At 55.8% G+C, this 15451-nt stretch overlaps 1 protein-coding gene across 1 annotated transcript; it reads right to left on the bottom strand.

Moving 5' to 3' along the window:
• Window positions 1–483: 483 nt before the first annotated feature.
• On the bottom strand, window positions 484–3735 carry LOC117646813 (UDP-glucuronosyltransferase 2B15-like). Its single transcript, XM_034388041.1, has 6 exons — window positions 3540–3735; window positions 2819–3346; window positions 2550–2726; window positions 1598–1841; window positions 1186–1405; window positions 484–1098 (listed from the first exon to the last, which is right to left on the bottom strand). The coding sequence occupies exons 1-6, from the start codon at window positions 3657–3659 to the stop codon at window positions 813–815; spliced, it is 1575 nt and encodes a 524-aa protein (XP_034243932.1). The 5' UTR covers window positions 3660–3735; the 3' UTR covers window positions 484–812.
• Between the last annotated feature and the right edge of the window lie 11716 nt (window positions 3736–15451).

Consider the following 15451-nt stretch of genomic DNA (forward strand, 5'->3'; position numbering starts at 1 on the left):
CACATCCTAAGAAGCTGTAGCGTGAACCAAGAAAATTCACTTGCAGTTAGCGAATTTATAGTTGGCACATTCAAGTAAGTTCGCACGATGCAGGTATATCAGTTGAAGAAGCGGATATTTTTTTGGTGCGCAGTGACGCATTACATGGTTCCCACTTCTGCTGACGTGGTTCGCTAGATGAGTTTCTTTGTTGTTTATCGGCAGATTATCCGACCACTTGGCGGTTGCGCCATCTCACGCTCGCTGCCTCTTGAAATTGTCGCGAATACCTATCGCCATTGCATCGTGTGTTGCAACACGCTTGCAAACGGAAGAGTGTTTAGATGCACGGTAAAAGCGGCTTCAGGTTTTCGCAGGAATTCACTGGAAGTCGCCTATGCCTTTCCTGGGAAAACCGGGAACCGTTTTTACCGAGTTGACTACATGAGTCAACCGTGTAATTTCAGTGCGACATTGAGGGAAAGCCAAGTAAGACTGCCGAAGTGTCGTCATCGTCCGCCAATTTATTTCGTCATCGTTCAATAAATAATTTACTCCCACTGGTGTCGGTGCCAGCCAATCACAGCAGTGCGTCGTGAGATCCTGGTTCGGGTTGGCGGCAGTGCCGCAGCCGATATACAAGTGTCCTCGACCAAGGACAAGGTCGCCGTCTTGACGCCTCGCTATCGTGCAATCAGCGGACCGATCCCGAGAGTCGTCGCTCTGTCTCTCTCGCACTCATGGGGCGTCCTATAGGTGTGGGCGCGACAGAGACAGGCCGTCGGAAGCAGCCTGCATGCGCAGTTCGTTGAGATTCGCCCGGCCGCGGCGCGCTAGGCCTTCTTGGCCTTGGTGCTGGCGGCGACGCGTGACAGCCGCCTGACCACCGCCACCAGGGCGACCCACACGAGGGTGGCGGCCACGGCGGAGCAGAGCACCAGGAAGGCGATGACGTCCAGCAGCAGGTACTGGTAGAGGGGCAGGCGCACGCTGCTGGGTCGCAGGTGGTGCGCGCCGCGGTGGCGCACCACGTACTCGGTCCACCACACTGCCTGGTCCGCGGCCTGCTGCGGCCTGTCCTTGAAGGCGGCGCTCATCTCGCGCGCCCGCTTCAAGTACCTGCACGCCGAGACGTCGTTAGAGTACCGCCAAGAGGGCGGGTTGGTCCACTGCGAGCCGGCTCTGGGCCCGCCGCCCCTTGCTTACCCGCCGCCGTCCAGCAGCTTCTTGATGGTGGCCACGGTGGTGTCGACGTCCATGTTGAAGCGGTCGATGCTCTCGGCGATGCCCAGGCCGCGGTACATGTCCATGTTGACGCCCTGGTCCGCGAACAGGGGGATGCCCATCATAGGCACTCCGCAGTGCAGCGACTCCAGCGTGCCCATCAGGCCGCCGTGGGTGATGAAGAGCACCGTCTTGGGGTGGGCTGTCGGGATGGCCGAGCGGTTAGAGACGTGCACCGCCGTGCCGCGGGTCGTGGGTTCGAATCCCGTCGGCGACCTCCGCTTTTATGCGGCGATAACAGTTCCTGGTTTCCCCGGGTAGCCTTCAGGGAAGACTGAGGCGGTTTTTAGGGGCTGTTCCCAGGGAGAACCGGGAACAGTCTTTTGACACTCACTGAGGATGTCCATCTGGGGCAGCCACTTGGAGATCCTGACGTTGTCCGGCAGGTTGGGGATGTCCGCCTCGAACTTCCAGACGACGCGCTGCGGGATGCGCCGGAACGTCTCCACCAGGGTGTCGCGCATCTGGGTGGGCATGCTGGCGGCCTTGAGCATGGAGCCCAGCGAGAAGAAGATGACGCCGTGCTCCGCGCCGTCCATCCAGGACCGTAGGTCGGCGTCCAGGGTGCCGGGCGGAGGCTGCACACACAGCACTTTGGTCAGCGAGGTTGTTAGGTTCACACGTTCGGTTCGAGTCCCATGTAGGTACTCTGGAGCTCAAACCCGTCCGGGATTTTGACCGCATCCACCGGTCTTCTGGCCCACTGTGCGTCACTCAGTGCTGCATTCAGCCCGCCAGACACTCTAATGAAACTTACAGAGAGAAAAAAAACCAATCTAATCGCCAAACTCCGCGAAGCCAAATAGTAATATCGCTTCGGTAGCGGAGCACCTGCTGATTAAATTAAGGTCACACCCGCATCACCTAGGCGTCGTCCTGGCCTTGGTCTTGGTGGCCAAAGTAAAAGGAAAAGCGTGACGCGCCTCCGTGCCGCGCGACGCCATGGCGACGCCGGCGAGCCTTCCCACGGCCAAAGTTTGTCGGGTCGTCGTAATGAGAGACTGGTCGGCACGCAAAGACTTGCAGTGCCGCAGACAAACGTCACACAGTGTGCGAGAAGACCGGCGGAGGCGGTCAAAAATCCCGGACGCGTTTTGAGCTCCAGAGTCGCTAAATGGGACTCGAACCGACCGTGTGACCCCACCAATGGATTGCTCTCCGAACGAGCAATCCATTGGTGGGGTCACACGGTCGGTTCGAGTCCTGTTCAGCGACTCTGGAGCTCGAAACGCGTCTGAAGTTTTGGCCGCCTACACCGGCCTTCTGGCCCACTGTGGGGGACTCACCGCGATGTGCAGGCCGCCGACGTGCACGATGTTGGGGGGCGTGGGCCTCGCCGCGTTGATGCTCTCGTGCCGGTTGAGCAGCAGCAGGCTGGTGTTCTTGACCAGCTCGCGCAGCGGAGGGACATTGTCGCCGAAGAACTCGCGCACCACCGCGTCGGAGCCGTCCTGGAGCTTGCTCTGGGAACGAACAAACAAAAACATTCATGTCAATCACAAGAAAATGAACGACAAGAAAGAGTTCTAAGAATTGTTCGTTTTTGAAGTCTTACTTGGAAGAAGTAGTTGATGGACGTGGCGAAGACGGTGTTGCGCAGGCGGTCCCAGAAGGACATGGGGTCCTTGAACGTGGTGAAGACGTTGATGATGTAGGAGGGGTTGTCGACGGAGCCCATGCGCTCGTGGATCCAGGGCCAGTCGGGTCCGGACGCCAGGCTGATGGCGGGTAGCTGCAGCGCGTGGGGGATGGCTGCCCAGCAGTCCGACGCGAAGGCCTCGGTGAACACCACGTCGAAGCGACCGTAGCCGCCGGCCAGGGCCTTCTGCAGCTCCGGCATGGAGAAGACCTGGCGGCACAGGTGGTCGCCGCCCATCTCGTGGATGGCCTTGATGTACATGTAGGGCACCAGGGCGGGCACGTCCACCGTGACGGGCGTCAGCTTGTCGAAGTCCACCGACCCCACCAGGGACTCGCCGCTCGCCGTGCTGATGTCCGTGTAGTTGGCGCGCGGCTTGCTGCGCGGGAACGGGCTGAACATGACCACCTCGTGGCCGCGGTCCACCAGCGCCTCCGCCATGCCCTGGACAACGAGGCGTCTCAGAACCTGCAGCGCTTGTGGTGGCACTTGATGACGAATTTGGAGATGACATTTTCATCACTTGAAAATGATGACCGTTATCATCATTCAAAAACGATGACAAGTTTTCGTCACTTAATGATGAACATTTTCATCAACCAAAGTTTTGACAGCGTCGTGCGAGCGTGGCGACTACCTTGAACATGGTGTTGTGGCTGTGCGCGGCGAAGGGGAACACCATGAGGGCGCGCAGGGCGTCCGCGGGGGCGGCCGCCAGGGCCAGCAGGGCCACGAGCGCGACGGCGACGCAACGCATGGTGCTGGTGGAGCGAGCGAGAGCGCCGCAGAGCCCGCGAAGCGAAGAGTGTCTCCGCGGCGGTGCGTCTCTGCCGTCGGACTGCAGAGGGGCCGCGGACCAGGCGACAGATAAAGTCCACGCCGCGCTCCGTCGCGCTCGCGCACTCGAGGGCCGGGCCGTGCAGGTGCGAGAGAGACGGAGCGACTGCCGTGCCCCTTGCACTCGACGCTCGACCACCTGACGGGCCGAGGCGGTCCGAAGACGCGCACGTGGACGCCAGTCGGCTGACGGGACGTCGACCAGTCGACACCCCCCAGCAAAAGTCTGCTATCTGTGCGAGGCTAAAACATAAGCCGCTATCTGCGTGCGAACGATTCTAAAGCCGCCATCTGCGCCGGACCAAAATAAAAGCCGCTATCTGCTTTCCCCACCTCGCGACTTTTACTCTATATAGTTTAAGAACTAATACAGACATCGCTATCAAACTTTTACCTGTTTGTTACTAAAGTTTGTCTGAGTAACTTTGCCACGGCCCAGAAACATTGTCCGAATGGTTAATTAGTAATTTGCTATGTTTATGTCAACCCTAACCTATACGGTAAGTTGGTTAGCGGCTTTTATTTTGGGCCGGCGCAGATGGCGGCTTTAGAATTAGACCGCACGCAGATAGCGGCTTATGTTTTAGCCTCGCACAGATAGCAGACTTTTGCTGGGGGGTGTCGCAGTGTACCGCACCGCGGCGCCGCGGCCAGCGGACTCAATGCCGAGAGTCCTGACTCAGTCCTTTGCGTCGCTCTGCCTCTATCCGCGCGAGATGTCGTCGTTTTGGCCCTTTTGAGCGTGAATCGTCTCCTCCTCCTGATAGGACCTCTGAAGGGAAAGCAGAGGCAGGCGACTGCCGCGGATTGCCGACTGTATTCCCAGAATCGGAGCCACGCTGTGAACTGTCGGGCCGTGCCCTCGTCAGACGCTTTTTCCTCACTCTGTCAATCTCTCTCTCTCTCTCTCTCTCTCTCTCTCTCTCTCTCTCTCTCTCTCTCTCTCTCTCTCTCTCTCTCTCTCTCTCTCTCTCTCTCTCCCTGCGAGACACGTCATGGGATTAAGATATCGAAACGACGACAACGACGCCACAGGCTCAAAAGGCTTTCTGGCCGATCCTTCCCGTGTAAAACTTGATAGCGCCAATTAGTCGTATTTTCGTCTCCTGCGGGAGACGAAAGATAGGCGGCTTGGAGGCGCAAGGAAGGCGAATTGGAGACGACAAAGAGGCGAAATGGCGACGGGAAGAAGACGAGACGCTCGTCTCCGCCTCGTCGTCGGCACGACGCCGTTCTGTCAGCGATTCGTCGCCGTTTCCTCTCTTAAATACGTCTTTCAGCGACGACATGGAGACGAAAGGGAGACGAAAACAAAATGGATGCTGAGAAAAATGAAGCACGGTGTAAGCCGGTGGTGGGCGTCGAACCTCGCAACTGTGGGTTGGAGAGCGAGGGCGGAACCGCTTGGCCAGAACGATTCCGCCAGTCTTGAAGAGTGACACCGTTAGTTCAGGAGTTCGCACATTGCTTTCCATTACAGTGTAGACTTTGACGTTGACTTCTCTTGATATGCGACTATGCGACTGTCTCTAAGTATGTATTTAGTGAGTACATGTCAGCAACGGATTGTACGTCGTTAAAAGGAAACCAGACTTACTTCTTGGAAAGTCATGCTGCATTGATGTTTAATTGTCTCCTATTGATGACATTCCGGCACCGCTCTTCGAGACGTGCGGAATAGTTCTGGCCGAACGGTTCCGCCCTCGCTCTCTAACCCACAGTTGCGTGGTTCGACGCCCACCACCGGCTTACTCCGTGGTTCATTTTTCTCAGCATCCATTTTGTTTTCGTCTCCCTTTCGTCTCCATGTCGTCGCTGAAAGACGTATTTAAGAGAGGAAACGGCGACGAATCGCTGACAGAACGGCGTCGTGCCGACGACGAGGCGGAGACGAGCGTCTCGTCTTCTTCCCGTCGCCATTTCGCCTCTTTGTCGTCTCCAATTCGCCTTCCTTGCGCCTCCAAGCCGCCTATCTTTCGTCTCCCGCAGGAGACGAAAATACGACTAATTGGCGCTATCGAGTTTTTCACGGGTTCGTCCTTTCCCCACCGGGCTTTGTTTTGGTCCCCCGCCGTCCCTCCGGTTTCTTCCGGCCCTACACTGGCTACCGGGGCTCGCAGTGGGCCAGAAGACCGGTGGAGGCGGACGAAACTCCACACGCGTTGACGGATGACCGGTCAGGCAGAGCTTCGTCTTCCCCGAACACCACGTACACTTTAAAGTTCCCTAGACCAAAAAAATGCTCCTTTTTTGTGATTTTTAAAAATTTTGTTTGCCTGAGGCCGGCATGCGCGCGGTGCGGGCGAAGCGGGGCGGAGCAGCACTCTCTGCTTATGAGAAATTTTCATTCCACCAACGCGCTGCACTTACCGTTAAGCCCCACCGACCGTGCGGTAATATGCTTCCAATACCCGACCGGGGGTGCGGAAAGGGCCGGAGAGAGAGAGAGAGAGAGAGAGAGAGAGAGAGAGAGAGAGAGAGAGAGAGAGAGAGAGGGCGAGGATGCTCGGGAAGAATATGAGTCGATTGACCAATCTGGCGATATTAGCGACACCCCCGAATCGAATTACCCTAATAGCAGCCCTCTCGATCCCTTTTTTTTTGTTTTTTTTTCTCCTTTTTTTATAAAGTTGGCACTGATTAACTCGACCCCGCGGCCTCGGTCATGTCGCTACCTAATGATGCGTGCTGCTTTGGCAAACGGAACGCGAAAGGAAATGAACCAAAAAACTAATATAAAAGGAAACGGAAAACAAAAATGAAATGGGGAAGTGTCCACTGCAGTGCACTCTAAAAAATAATATAGGATTTTGTAACGATCTTGATACAAAATTCTGTAACACGTCAGTCGGATACAAAAATTTGTATCCTTGATACAAAATTCTGTATCACGTCAAGAATGTTACGAATTTACGAATCAGTGCTTCAAAATTCTAAAACTGATACAAAATTCTGTACTTTTCGTTTCAATATTCACAATCAGTGATATAGTTCCATGTAAAAATGCGATCTTTATGCAAATAACTGTAACTGATACAGAAAACCGTAACATATCGTTACAAGTTTACATATCGTCTGATGCAAAAATTAATATCGCAAATTTAAAGTCAAATTACGAGCTTAATTTTAACATCACAGTTGATCGGGCGAAAAGTTCTAACGTGGGGCATGGTACTTTAGAAGCTTCGGGCCAGAAACTCTAACTGTCGCGCCACAGGGCTCGTTTCCCACCACTACCTGGGCATGCAGCGTGCCCGCTCGGTGTCATCGACAGTCTGAGGCGTGCCTCCCCACACGGCGCTGTGGCGCAAGCGGTAGCATGCCGAGCTGGCAATCCGGGGGACCGGGGTTCGGTTCCGGAGAACGCAGTTCGGTTTCTCCGGGTGATCGGGAGTACAGGAGCGACGGAGCGAATGTGTAGGAACGAACGATCGTTGAGGTTCAAATTTTGTTTATAAAACGACAATTTTTTATGATTTTTGCATTGCAGAATTCTGTAACCGGGAAACAGTTTACCGTAACGCGTGATACAAAATTTTGTATCAGTGCTGATACAAAATTCTGTAACATTTGTAGTGGAAATTACTGCGTAACCATGTTACAGAATTTTGTATTGAAATTTTTTTGAGTGTGGCGTGCGGGGAAAAAAATAGGGGCGAAGAGGTATCTAATTACGGCGAGTGCACTCTAAGAATTTTTTTCGTAAATTTACAACAAAACTTCTGCAAATTTTGTACCACAAACTCGTTGTTTTTGAAAATTACGACACGATTGTACTTTTACAGGCAGCTTTGTTTTTTGGTGACAAAGAGGGGCAATTTTTTTTCGGTCCTAGAGGGTTGTTGCCAAATACAACCACGATCATCAAATGAATGAAAAAGTCATCATTATACGACAACTTGTAAAATTTTGAATGTGTTTGTCTTTGTCAATTTAAAGCGAAAGATGTAAAATATTGAAAAACAGGTCTGTCTGGTGGTTTTGAACCTGTGATGTTTCACTTGCGGCGCACGCCTTTTACCACTTAGCTACAAAGACATACATGAATCGAGGTGTCAGCTGTACTATAACACTTGAAGCGCACCTCCCCTTTCTTTTTTCAGCCAAACTCCGGTAAATGAACAGGAAATCCATTTTTTTTCATAAATTAACAGCATTAGTTGTACTTTGAACTAAACAATAAGATTATAAATTATTTTTTCGTAACCGTACAACATGTACCGTACTTTGCAAAAGAAAACCATCAAGATAATCCGAATTTTGTTCGTAACTTTACAACATGTGTTGTTCTTTTCACAAAACATTATGGTTAGCCAATTTCTCTCTATTAATTTACAACAAGTGTTGTACTGTCTAAAGAACAACGAGATGACCTAATTTTTATCGTAGATTTACAACACGTCTTGTTTTTTGCTTAAAAACCAGTGAGGTCACCCAATTTTTTAAAGTTAATTTACAACATGTGTTGTACTTTGCAAAAAATGGCAAGACCACCCAATTTTTTTTCGTAAAACTACAACATGTGTTGTAATTGGCAAAAAACAATGACATCATCCAATTTTTCTTTGTAAATTTACAACAATTTTTTAGAGTGTGTGTTTGTATGGGCGCGCGCGCGCGTGTGTGTGTGTGTGTGTGTGAGTGAGTGCGTCTGTGTGTGCGTGCGTCTGTGTGCAGAACCGCCACACGATCGGAAGCGTCCACACTGCGAGGGGCGGCGAGCCGGACCTAACCCGCGGCAACGTTTCGAGGCCCCCCACACTACTGCCCGGGATGCGTTCCAAGGTCGCAGCCGCACTGACACTGGTACGCGGGCGACAAGTAAATCGTTCTAAAGGCAATCCAATTGGCACCATCGCGTGTTTGATTCACGGCAGAGCGGCCCTTTGCCCCCCGGACCCCCGCACGCGTAACCCACAAGCACTTCTCCAGTGGTGCCACCACCAGCACCATCATCAACAACAACAACAGCAACACACGCGCGCGCGCACTCAGCCGGCCGTAATTTCCATTTTATGGCGCGCCTCTGCACAATAATTTCGTTAATTCAAATTTGCCGCGCCGCTCGCGACACGTCGGGATATTTACGCACCGCGCTGCAGCCGACCGGCGTAGCGGCGTAGCCTGGCGTGGCCGGGCCGAGAGGGCGCGGCGGTAGGCCGCCCGCGAACGCCCGCCCCGCCCCGCCCCGCCCCGCCCCGCCCCGCCCCGCCCCGCCCCGCCCCGCCCCGCCCCGCCCCGCCGCGGATTCGAATGTTGTTTGGATTATTAAATCATGTATCACGCGGGAATAAGGGCGCTTCTCTCTCTCTCTCTCTCTCTCTCTCTCTCTCTCTCTCTCTCTTATTGCCCGGAAAGCAGCCCCGCTGACTGTGTGTGTGTGTGGCGGAGGTGTGTATGTGTGTGTGTTTATGTGTTCGTCCGGATGAGTGTTTGTTTGTACGCGTGTATCGATATGCCGCTCGCTGAATGGATGCTTGCCTTGCCGCGCCGTGCCGTGCCGTGCCGCGCCGTGCCGTGACGGGCATCGCGTCGCGATCCGCGCTTTTTATCGGTCCAACTTTAGCGGCCGAAAACACGGCCCCGGCCGCGCGGCCCGCGACCCTCGCGAGCCGGAACGACGCGCACACGTGCCCGCCGACCGGCGACACAAAGTTGCAGCAGCCCGATGCCCAGAGTCTCGCTCTGTCTCTCTCGCACTCACGGGGCGTCCCGTGTGGGTGCGAGAGAGACAGCGAGGAAAGCGTCTCTCGGAATCGGGTTGCAGATCGGCTCGCGGACGACGGTGGCGGCGGCATCCTGGATGGCCTTCCCCGCCCCGCCCCGCCCCACCCCGCCCCGCCCCGCCCCGCCCCGCGCTGTTACAGCTCGTGCGGACGACGATGGTGCAGAAATGCAAGCCTGAATGCCGGGGCGGGGGTCCTTTGAAAGCTGCAACAGTCCAGCCGGGGCGGGGCGGGGCGGGGCGGGGCGGGCTAAGTAGGCCAGGGGGACAGTGTGCGGCCGAGCGGGGGCCGAGCGGGGGCCCAGCCCGCAAGCCACTGCGAGCGCAATGCGCGGGGCGCCGCGACACTGGACTGGGTGTACTGGGTACTTGGCGCTACGACTTCCAGGCTTCCAGGCTTCCAGGCTTCCAGGAAGGGGACTTGGGTGGCGCGATGAGCCCGCGGCGACTTCCCCTTCTCGGGGCGAAGCGAGACCAAATAATCATCAGCGTGAAAAGAACGGCGGCTAAAAAACGGGCGACCCCAAAGTCAAGGAGTTTGGCTTGGCCGCCGTCGCGCCCCGCGGCGCTGTGCTCCTTGAGCGCCAAAACGCATGCAAACCGCGACTACTCGAGCACCGCCGTGGCGACACCATCACACCGCGAGACTCTATTGGACTGCTTAGCGGCATCCTTTCAGGGCGGAAACGGTTCCTGGTATTCCCAGCAGGGACTCCCTGGAAATCGCCCTGGTCTGTCTTGACTTTAGGCCACCTGGGAAAACCGGGAACCAGTTTGGCCGTGCTGACTGGTGCACTGGACTTGTCTTCGACCAATTTCTCATCACAAATTCATTTTTTATTGTTTTCTTTTACATGGAAAAATTTTTTTTTTTTTGTTATTACGCGAGAGGTCTGCTGGTGACCTTGTCCGCACCCTCTTCATCCTCTTATGCGCGCGTGACGATGTCCAGGGTCCCGTGCCGGGGACGGGGAAATACGTTTTTTGACAGCCACACTTCTCCCATCCCCCCTCCCCCTCTCTCTCTATCTCACACACACACACACACACACACACATTCACCGCGACAAAGACGCGGAAAGGGTACACACTAACTCACGGGCCTCCGCAGCGCGTGGACCAATGCATCGCTGAGTTGGGAATTGGCTCCGCCACTGGCTTTGCCAGCTCCACGGACCCACTTTATACACTGTTGAGAAAATTCGAAAATGGAAACCTTTTTTTTTCGTGAGACTTGGCCGGCCAGACAGCCCCTCTGCCCCGTGTAAGACGGCGTCGGGACACACTGCATACTTCACGCGCGCGGCAGTCGGTCTCCTTGCCTGGCGAGCGATTTCGAAGTCTTCTCGTCTAGTCTCTCTCTCTCTCCCTCTCTCTCTCTCTCTCTCTCTCTCTCTCTCTCTCTCTCTCTCTCTCTCTCTCTCTCTCTCTCTCAGGACGACGCCTCACGAGTGCGACAGAGACGGAGTCAGGCTCCAACTCGGCGTGTGTAACTGCGCGAAAGTCTTTTCCTCGCTGCTCGAGGAGTGGCTTTGAAAGGGGAACCGAACCGCTCTGGATGTAAATGCGCTGGCGTCTTTGTACCCGTTCCGTGGCGTCAAGTTCGAATCGAGAGAAACTGAAAACAAAAATGCAGTCGAGTTACTTTTTTTTTCAGTCGGGTAACGATTTTACACCAACCGCCTCCACCGGTCTTCCGGCCCACTGCGCGGTCGGAGAGCGCCTGTGGAGCGCAGGGTAGGCAACACGCTCGGCAGCTGTGCGATGAGTGGCGTACCTCGCAGGGGCCGTCCTGCCCACTGCAAGGAGACTTGTTGCGCTGGCCGGCGCCGCAGTCTGTCTGTCTGTCTGTCTGTCTGTCTGTCTGTCTGTCTGTGTCTGTCTGCCCGTTCGGCTGTCCGCAGTCTGTCAATCCCAGATTGGGTTGGAACAACCGCAAGCGTTTGCTGGTAGCTCTCCGATAAGCTGTTGCCGCCGCCACTGGAAAAAAAATCTCACCGGAGTGGGCGCCTCTGTGTGTGTGTGCAAGAGAGAGAGAGAGAGAGAGAGAGAGAGAGAGAGAGAGAGAGAGAGAGAGAGAGAGAGAGAGAGAGAGAGAGAGAGAGAGAGAGAGAGAGAGAGCTCCTGCCCGCTTGCCGGTTTGTTTGTGTTCGTAAAGCAAAACGCTGCACCGTAAACAGGACTGAAAAGGCCTTCGGACGACCAGGCTCTCGGGGTTTTCACGGTTACCCCCGGTTTTTCACGGTTTTTTTCCCATCCCCGCGGCTTGTACTGTTTACCTCGTCCATTCGTTATCTTATCTCGTCTCGCTCCCCATTCATTTTGGACATGATGTACAAGAAAAATAATATTTTGTTTTTAATTTCTTTTTTTTTTCTGCCGGTCCCGTCGTTTTATTTTTATTCATGACTGCAGAGCAACATAGCGAAAAGTATGAACGACAACAACAACAACAACATCAACAGCAAAGCGAAAGGCGAAACAGGGCAAAAACCGGACTGTGGCGATGGAGGCCCTACGGGCCCTAGACAGCCAGCCGGCTACAGTGGGAGGGCACGGGAGCAGAAGGGACCGAGCGCACGGAGCCAGGACTTTATTGTTTGGAAGAAAAACGAGTAAATCTGCGGCTATAAACCAGCAGGGGGCAAGGGGTGCAGAGCCGGAGCCATGGGGCGTGCCGCCCCGCCCCGCCCCGCCCCGCCCCGCCCCGCCCCGCCCCGCCCCGCCCCGCCCCGCCCCGCCCCGCCCCGCCCCGCCCCGCCCCGCCCCGTCGGTTGCAGAGACGACTCCAGAGATAAACTTGGGATATTGTGAATATCGGCTGGAGAGGCGAGCCACGCCGCCGCCGCCGCGCGGTCCGGCTGTGGCTCCAGCCGTGGCTCCAGCCGGGACTGGAGTGGGCCATGGCAGGGTGGCATGGTGTCCCCCCTCCCCCTCCCCTCATCCACTGGCTGATTCAGGCAAGGCCCAATAAGGACGCTTTGCAAACGTGAAGCGCTAAAAAGGGAGACTCGACCACTTGCCGTGGGGCGGTCCACTTTTGCGATGACACTGTTGTTGACGTCTTACGGTGAGGCTGCACGAGCAACGTATTGTGCTGATGATTTTCTACCGACCTAACCTCCTCCTTTTCGGAGTGTAGTGCCGGGGGATGGCGTGCAGTGCCGTAGTACAGCGTCACCGAGTAGTCCGCCGCGGGCGGTACTGGATTCGCCCCGAACAGAATGAGTTACGAGTTGCAGTTGGCGGTCGTGGCTGGTGATCGAGTGCGGCCAGTTATGAGCAGTGCACTGCGAGCCGCGGGCACGGCTCTGGTGGCACTGCAGGTGGAGGCAAGGCGACGCGGAAGGCAATGAAAAACCACAAAAACACACAAAAAAAAACACAAAAAAGTGCAACTTAAGTATAAAAAACAATACTAACAAATAACAATACTAACAAAAAAAAACATTACTAACAAAAAACATTACTAACAAAAAACAATACTAACAAAAAACAATACTAACAAAAAACAATACTAACAAAAAACAATACTAACAAAAAACAATACTAACAAAAAACAATACTAACAAAAAACAGTACTAACAAAAAACAATACTAACAAAAAACAGTATACTGACAAAAAAAACAACGCATCCTTATTTTGAAACGTGCGCCGACGTTTCAAAGAGATGGCCAAAACATGGACTTGAATTCGCGCCACCACTGTGCGTGCACTCAATTTGAAAGTTGCCTAATCCTCCTCCCATGCAGATGAATGCCTTTGGGCCGAGGAAAAGTTGGGGGCTGACCGGGACGTGCTGCGTGTGTTTTGGACCTAACTGTACTTGAAACCGGTGCCCCCCCCTCCCCCTTTTCTCTTTCTCCGCATTAAATTACGCGGCGCGCCACACGCGGCCGCCACTTTTTGCCATGGTTTATCCATAAATTATTCCCGGAACGAAGAAGTGGGCAGAGCGGCCGCGGCACGGGGTAAAGCGGGCCGGGGGCGTGGAGGCCGGCGGAGAGTCGTTTTCGTCGCGCCGTCTCCCTCGCACTCGCGGGGCGTCCCTTACGAGCGCGAGAGAGACAGAGCGACGAAAACGGCTCTCGGAATCAGTCTGCTGCTTGGCCGGCCCAGGCTCGGGGCCTCGGGGCCTCGCCGTCCTCGGCGCCGTTTGGCCCCGGACAAGATTAATTATTAACTTGGGGCGGCGCGAAAACGCGGCTTAAATGTGTCAACGACGTTTTTGAAACCGCCCGTTGGCGGCGGCAGGGCTGCCCGGGGAGTGTCCACACACAAAACGGCCGCCGAGGCAATCTTCCAGGCTGCCGCCGCCCAGTTAGTGTGTGTGGAGAGAGAGAGAGAGAGAGAGAGAGAGAGAGAGAGAGAGAGAGAGAGAGAGAGAGAGAGAGAGAGAGAGAGAGAGAGAGAGAGAGAGAGGGGCAGGATAGGGTGCTGGTGGTGGGGATGTATGAGCCGTAAGCCGCTTTCCCCCGTCCCGGCCTCTGTGTGTGTGTGTGTGTGCGCGGCGTGCATTCTGCGGCCGTATACCGCACTCGGTGACTTTGCGGGGACACAACGATGCCCGGGAATGGTTAGTGCAGCACCTTGGCGCGCGCCTTGGCGGGTGCGGCGGCGCCTCTCCGCGTTGTTGTAGAACCGCAGCCCGGCGAGGAGGAGGAGGGCGGCGTTGTTGTCGTCGTCGGGGTCCTCGCCGGTGTCCTCAGTGCTAGGCAGCTCAAAGCGGCGAGGCGGTGGCGGCGGCCCGGAACAACGTAATTGGTCCTCGAGGCCGAGCCGGCGCTGAGCAGTATGAAAGGGGTTAAAGAGGGAATAGAAGAAGGAGAGCGGGTTCGCGTGGACGTGGTCGCCGTGGAGAGCCGCCCGCACACTGATGCCGCCAGAGTCGTCTCACTGCGTCCCTCTGCGGCGCCCCGTGTGGGTGCGACGGAGACGCCGCGACGAAAACGACTCTCGGAATCAGTCTGCCGCTGGAGACAGAAAGGCAGACAGAAAGGGCCGGGGGGTCGCTCCGCACTCGCTCGCACGCACACGGCAATGGAGTGCGGACCGCCGCCATCACACCGCAAAAAGCCACTTTATAGTCGGACCAGGCGCTTCCCTTCCCAGTGATGCGTGCACGCACGTCCCGCCGCGTTCTCCGGGGCAGGGGGGAGGAGGGGAGGGGGGGGGAGGCGAATTCACCGCCCGGTGAAGAGTTGCCCCTGGAAACCGCAATGAATCTATCTGCGGATTATTGATGCCCTCTAGGACCGGGCCGGCCTGGCAACCACCTCCCCCTCCCCTTCCCCTTCCCTTCCCCTCTCCCCCTCCTCAGGCCCCCCACCACCACCCCGGCCCGAGAGCACATCTTAAAACATGGAGTGATTTACGATCTGGTCCCGGTGTCCGCCCGGCGCGCGCGAGGGCTGGCGTTAGAAAACGCTCGCACCTCCTTCCTCTCCTAGCGCGCGGTATATCGCCTGCTCTCTCTCTCTCTCTCTCCCTCTCTCCCTCTCCCACACTCGACCACTACGCCGACACGGCGACCCGGCTTGGAAGAGGATGGCGAGAGCCCGAGCGAGCTGTGTGTGTGTGAGTGTGCGTGTGCGCATGTGTGCGTGTGTGCGTGTGTGCGTGTGCGCGCGTAGGGTCGTCGCCGTGCCGGGTTGGGGGTTATCACTATCTGGGCTCGAAAATCAAGTACCTCCACGACCCGTCGTCCAGCATGACGAGGGCGCTCCTTGACTCAAAGCCGACCGCCGTCGTCCCCCGGGACCCCTCTCGACGGGCCACGTTGCGCCCTTGTGTGTGTGTGCGTGTGCGTGTGTGTGTGTGTGTGTGTGTGTGTGTGTGTGTGTGCGAGTGTGAGTCGGCAAATTTGTCCCCAGTTGACCAGTTCAAAGTTGTTTCGTTACACAAGTGCCCAGTGTCCTCCCGGTGCCCTCCGTTTGCTCGTATGTAAAGCTCGGTGTTGAGTGAAGGTATATGGCCCTCTGTAGTT

This window comes from Thrips palmi, unplaced genomic scaffold, assembly GCF_012932325.1.
Source record: "Thrips palmi isolate BJ-2018 unplaced genomic scaffold, TpBJ-2018v1 HiC_scaffold_2, whole genome shotgun sequence".
Classification (NCBI taxonomy): domain Eukaryota; kingdom Metazoa; phylum Arthropoda; class Insecta; order Thysanoptera; family Thripidae; genus Thrips; species Thrips palmi.

What these genes read in the sequence shown, in the direction of transcription:
- LOC117646813 (XM_034388041.1), bottom strand. Translation starts at nt 3,659, where the DNA reads ATGCGTTGCGTCGCCGTCGCGCTCGTGGCCCTGCTGGCCCTGGCGGCC. An exon ending in CCATCAACTACTTCTTCCAA is followed by an intron (nt 2,727 to 2,818) that starts GTAAGACTTCAA and finishes GTTCGTTCCCAG; the next exon opens with AGCAAGCTCCAGGACGGCTC. An exon ending in AAGCTGCTGGACGGCGGCGG is followed by an intron (nt 1,099 to 1,185) that starts GTAAGCAAGGGG and finishes CTCGGCGTGCAG; the next exon opens with GTACTTGAAGCGGGCGCGCG.